The sequence below is a fragment of the Rhinopithecus bieti genome, unplaced genomic scaffold, assembly GCF_001698545.2.
Source record: "Rhinopithecus bieti isolate Rb0 unplaced genomic scaffold, ASM169854v2 scaffold_5019, whole genome shotgun sequence".
Taxonomy (NCBI): domain Eukaryota; kingdom Metazoa; phylum Chordata; class Mammalia; order Primates; family Cercopithecidae; genus Rhinopithecus; species Rhinopithecus bieti.
Genome location: NW_016804585.1, coordinates 693,306 through 698,245, shown reverse-complemented (window position 1 = coordinate 698,245; position 4,940 = coordinate 693,306). Strand labels below are relative to the sequence as shown.

General features: G+C 50.8%; 1 protein-coding gene across 1 annotated transcript in view; it reads right to left on the bottom strand.

Annotated features, from left to right (window-relative positions):
- THRA (thyroid hormone receptor alpha) overlaps window positions 1-4,940 on the bottom strand; it is a 20,225-nt gene that overhangs the window by 6,716 nt on the left and 8,569 nt on the right. The window contains exons 4-6 of the mRNA XM_017869282.1: window positions 3,317-3,464; window positions 2,459-2,664; window positions 426-572 (exon numbers count right to left, since the gene is read on the bottom strand). Of these exons, the coding sequence (XP_017724771.1) occupies window positions 426-572; window positions 2,459-2,664; window positions 3,317-3,464 (501 nt within the window). The remainder of the gene's footprint in view (window positions 1-425; window positions 573-2,458; window positions 2,665-3,316; window positions 3,465-4,940) is intronic.

Below are 4,940 nucleotides of genomic sequence, written 5' to 3'. Positions count from 1 at the left end.
TGTGTCTGTGTATGTATCTGTGTGCTAGGTGTGTGTGTCTGTGTATGTGTCTGCATGTGTGCCTGAGTGCAGGGTGTTATGTGTATATGTGTGTGTCTGCATCTGTGTATGTATCTGTGTGCTAGGTGTGTGTGTCTGCATCTGTGTATGTATCTGTGTGCTAGGTGTGTGTGTCTGTGTGTCTGCATGTGTGCCTGTGTGCTGGGTGTACGTGTATATGTGTGTGTCTGTGTGTCTGTGTCTGTATCTGTGTGCTAGGTGTGTGTGTCTGTGTCTGTGTTTGCATGTGTGCCTGTGTGCCGAGTGTGTGTTGACCTACAGGAATTGCTCCTTGTCCAGAGAGCCTCAGATGAGCCTGTGCTGGGTGACCGGGGGAGGTTTCCCTCCAGCACAGCACCACGTCTCTCCTCCCTTCTGCCACTCACCTCGGAGAACATGGGCAGTTTTTTGGCAAAGTCCACCACACGGGTGATGGCCGGGGTGATGATCTTGGTAAACTCGCTGAAGGCTTCCAGGTCCACCTTGTCTCCGTCCGGCATGGAGACGATGGGTGACTGGCCAATGTCATCGGGCTAGAGAGAAAGACAGGGGTCAGCTGGGGCCGCAGACCCCTTTCAGCCTCTCACTGAGGCTGCCTGCCCACCAGGGGGAGCTCCAAGGCAGCTTGGGGAAGAAGGGGCCGCAAGTGCCTGAGTCCCAGCCCCACAGCTTTTCCTTCACCTTGAGCCAAGGATAGACCACAGCCAGAGTAAGCTACTAATAACAATGGTAATAACAGTAGTAGCAGCTATAATGACTAAATACTTAATATATGATCAGGCATCAGGCTACATGTTTTACATGTCTTATTTCATCCTGACCGTAATCCTAAAAGGAATAATTATAATAATCACCATTTCACAGATGTGGAAACTGAGGCACAGGGCAGCTAAGTAATAAGGTTAAAGTCACATGACCAGCAATTGGTAGGACCAGGGTTTGAACTTGGGCAGTCTGACTGCTGACTGTTATACATCTGCTTGGAATCAGAGCCCGTGCCCTTAACAGTGCACTGTGCCACCCTCTGGCATGCTCCACCATGAACCAGGAGCTGGTTTTCTGCCTTCCTTCACCACACAGAGTCAACTGTCCATCTCCTCCCAAACTGACCACTTCTTTTGAGAGAGGGTCTTGCTCTGTTGCCTGGGCTGGAGTGCAGTGGTACAATCATGGCTTACTGCAGCCTCGACCTCCTGGGCTTAGGGGACCCTCCTGCCTCAGCCTCCCGAGTACCTGGGACCACAGGCACACACCACCATGCCCAGCTAATTTTAAAATTATCTGTAGAGAGCGTGAGCACAGTAGTTCACACCTGTAATCCCAGCACTTTGGGAGGCCAAGGCAGGCAGATTACCTGAGGTTGGGAGTTCCAGACAAGCCTGACCAACATAGAGAAACACCGTCTCTACTAAAAATAGAAAATTAGCCAGGCATGGTGGCGCATGCCTGTAATCCCAGCTATTTGGGAAGTTGAGGCAGAAGAATCGCTTGAAGCTGGGAGGTAGAGATTGTGGCAAACCAAGATTGTGCCACTGCACTCCAGCCTGGGCAACAAGAGCAAAACTCCATCTCAAAAAAAAAAAAAAAAATTATTCGTAGAGGCTGGGCATGGTGGCTCACACCTTGTAATCTCAGCACTTTGGGAGGCCGAGGCAGGTGGATCAGTTGAGGTCAGGAGTTCAAGACCAGCCTGGCCAACATGGTGAAACCCTGTCTCTACTAAAAATACAAAAATTAGACAGGCATGGTGGCGGGTGCCTGTAATCCCAGCTACTCAGGAGACTGAGGTGGGAGAATCGCTTGAACCCAGGAGGCAGAGGTTGCGGTGAGCCGAGATCATGCCACTGCACTCTAGCCTGGGTGAGAATGAGACTCCGTACCAAAAAAAAAAAAAAAAAAATTATTCATAGAGGTGGGATCTCTGTATGTTACCCAGATGAACTCCTGGGCTCAAGTGATCCTCCCACCTTGGTCTCACAAATTGCTGGGATTACAGGCATGAGCCACTGCATCTGGTCCTTAACTAATCATTTACTTAGCAACTAGCTTGACCAGGGCCTAACACAATGCCTGGCACCCAGCAGGCACTCAAAAATACTGTGACATAACTGTATCCTTACCATCTCCTCCCAGTCACTAGGGGCAGGAAAAAGAAGCAAGGTCACCCTCGCTCTCTGGAAATTCAATGAGGAAGGCAAGGTCCTGTCCTCATGGAGCTCCCAATTGGATGGAGTAGACAGGGTCCAGACAGCAAGGACACAAACGCAAGTGTATAAAATCTGGACAGCAAAAGTGTGAAGAGTATGTATTTTGGGTTGGATTACACTAAGAAGACTTCCTGGAGGAGACAGGACTCTGAGCTCAATCTCCTCTCCCTGCCACCTGGCTGCTGCTCTTCCCATGCCCCCTTTCTCCTTACCAGGAATTTCCGCCTCTGTTTCCAATGGCTGCCCTGGGCATTGGTGCTGCGATGGGCCTCTGTGGCAATGTGGATCAGATCCCACTCTTCAGGAGTGGGTTCTGGTCGCTGCTGCAGTGATCGGATCATCTCCTCCTTCCGCCGCCGCTCCCGGTTCTGCTCAATCAGCTTACGCTTGGCCACCCGCTTCGAGTCATCTAGAACCACTGTTAACAGAGAGGCACAAGGTCCGATGCATGGCACCCTCCATCCCCTTTCCATAATGCTCCCGGAAAGTACTCTTCCTAGAGTACAGGTTAGGGAAACCGAGGGCCATGGAGGCTAAGTGACTTCCCAAATGACCTAGCAGTTGGGCAGCACAACCTGGATCATGATTAATCCCCAGGACCATGTTAGTAACAATTTGGGCTGATCCAGATGAATATCATGTTCTGGTCTAACGGGTTATGGTGATGGTGGTTACTCCAAGATCCTGCCACCCAATCCCCAGCCAATGGAAGATGCCCTGTCTCATCTAGAAGTGGGCATCATCTAGAAGTGACTCCTTCGCTGGGAGTCAAGAACAATGTGCTAGAGTGGGTGCCCAGGAGCTCTTTCTACCAAACAACCCCTCTCTAAGGCCCTCGAGTGTTGTAAGGCAGGTAGGCACTGGGGCCCACACAAGGATCCTGTCTTCTTTTACGCAGGAAGAAGGGCAGCAGGGACCAAGACACTGAACCTTCTGCCCTCAGCCTGACCTAGACTGGATTGCCACTCTGCCCTGTGGGCCCTGAGGGCACCCTGGAAGGGAGCTGCCCTCCCGGAACTCATCCCCACCCCAGGCCACCTGGCTCTATTCCCCCCACCCGGGCCCCTTACAGTCCATGGCCATGCCCACGGCGATGCACTTCTTGAAGCGGCACAGCTGGCATTGATTTCGGGTGATCTTGTCAATGACACAGCAGCTGTCATATTTGCAGGAATAAGTGGGATGGAGGTTCTTCTGGATTGTGCGGCGAAAGAAGCCCTGGGGTAGGGGGAGATGGAGCAGGCTGTGATCATGACATGGCTTCCCCTTCCTGAACCAACCATGCAGTTTACTGGGGGTCAGGGGTGGAGAGCAAGGAAGGCAAGATCAGTGAGGGGACCTGGCATCCTCCTGACACCACAAGTCCAAGATTACTGGGCTTGAGGACCTGAGAAATACATGCCCTCAGCCCCAGGCTGCTGAGGGGTTGGAGGTGCCTGGGTAGTGTTCGTGGCAGAGGTAGGAATGATGACTAGAGCAGGCAGCTTTGAACTGGGGATAATGTGAGGCCTTAAGGAATAGCAGCTTTGGAAATCCAAGTCGCCGGGAACAGTGGCTCATGCCTGTAATCCCAACACTTTGGGAGGCCGAGGCGGGCAGATCAACTGAGGTTGGGAGTTGGAGACCAGCCTGACCAACATGGAGAAACCCCATCTCTACTAAAAATACAAAATTAGCTGGGCGTGAGGCCGGATGCTGTGGCTTATGCCTGTAATCCCAGCACTTTGGGAGGCTGAGGTGGGTGAATCACAAGGTCAGGAGTTCAAGACCACCCTGGCCAACATGGTGAAACCCCATCTCTACTAAAAATACAAAAATTAGCCGGGTATAGTGGTGTGTGCCTGTAATCCCAGCTACTCAGGAGGCTGAGGCAGAGAATTGCTTGAACCTGGGAGGCAGAGATTGCAGTGAGCCGAGATTGCGCCACTGCACTCCAGCCTGGGTGACAGAATGAAACTCCGTCTTAAAAAAAAAAAAAAAAAAAGGGTAGGGGGGGGGGCTCGCCCCTTAATCCCAGCACTTTGGGAGGCTGAGGCAGGTGGATCACGAGGTCAGGAGATTGAGACCATCCTGGCTAACATGGTGAAACCCCATCTCTACTAAAAATACAAAAAATTAGCCGGGCGTGGTGGCGAGCGCCTGTAGTCCCAGATACTCAGAGGCTGAGGTAGGAGAATGGCATGAACCCAGGAGGTGTAGCTTGCAGTGAGCCGAGACCACGCTACTACACTCCAGCATGGGCGACAGAGCGAGACTCCATCTCAAAAAAAAAAAGAAAAAATTAGCCAGGCGTGGTGGCACATGCCTGTACTCCCAGCTACTCAGGAGGCTGAGGCAGGAGAACTGCTTGAACCCGGGAAGAGGAGGTTGTGGTGAGCCAAGATTGTGCCATTGCATTCCAGTCTGGGCAACGAAACTCTGTCTCAAAAAAAAAAAAAAAAACGGAAATCCAATCCAAGTAAAACCTCATTTTCCATCTTGCTAAATGACTCTAAAAACAACACTGACCCAAAAACCATTCTCATATATGTTGCCTGTTGTCCATGCAGGTGGAATTCATAAAACAGGGGAACCAAAAAAGTCAAGGAAAGGGACTGAATATGAACTCTAGTAGGGGAAGAGAAAAATTTCAATTCTCTACATTGGGATTCACCTTTATTTTTTTAATTTAAATTTTTTTTTTTTTTTTTTTTT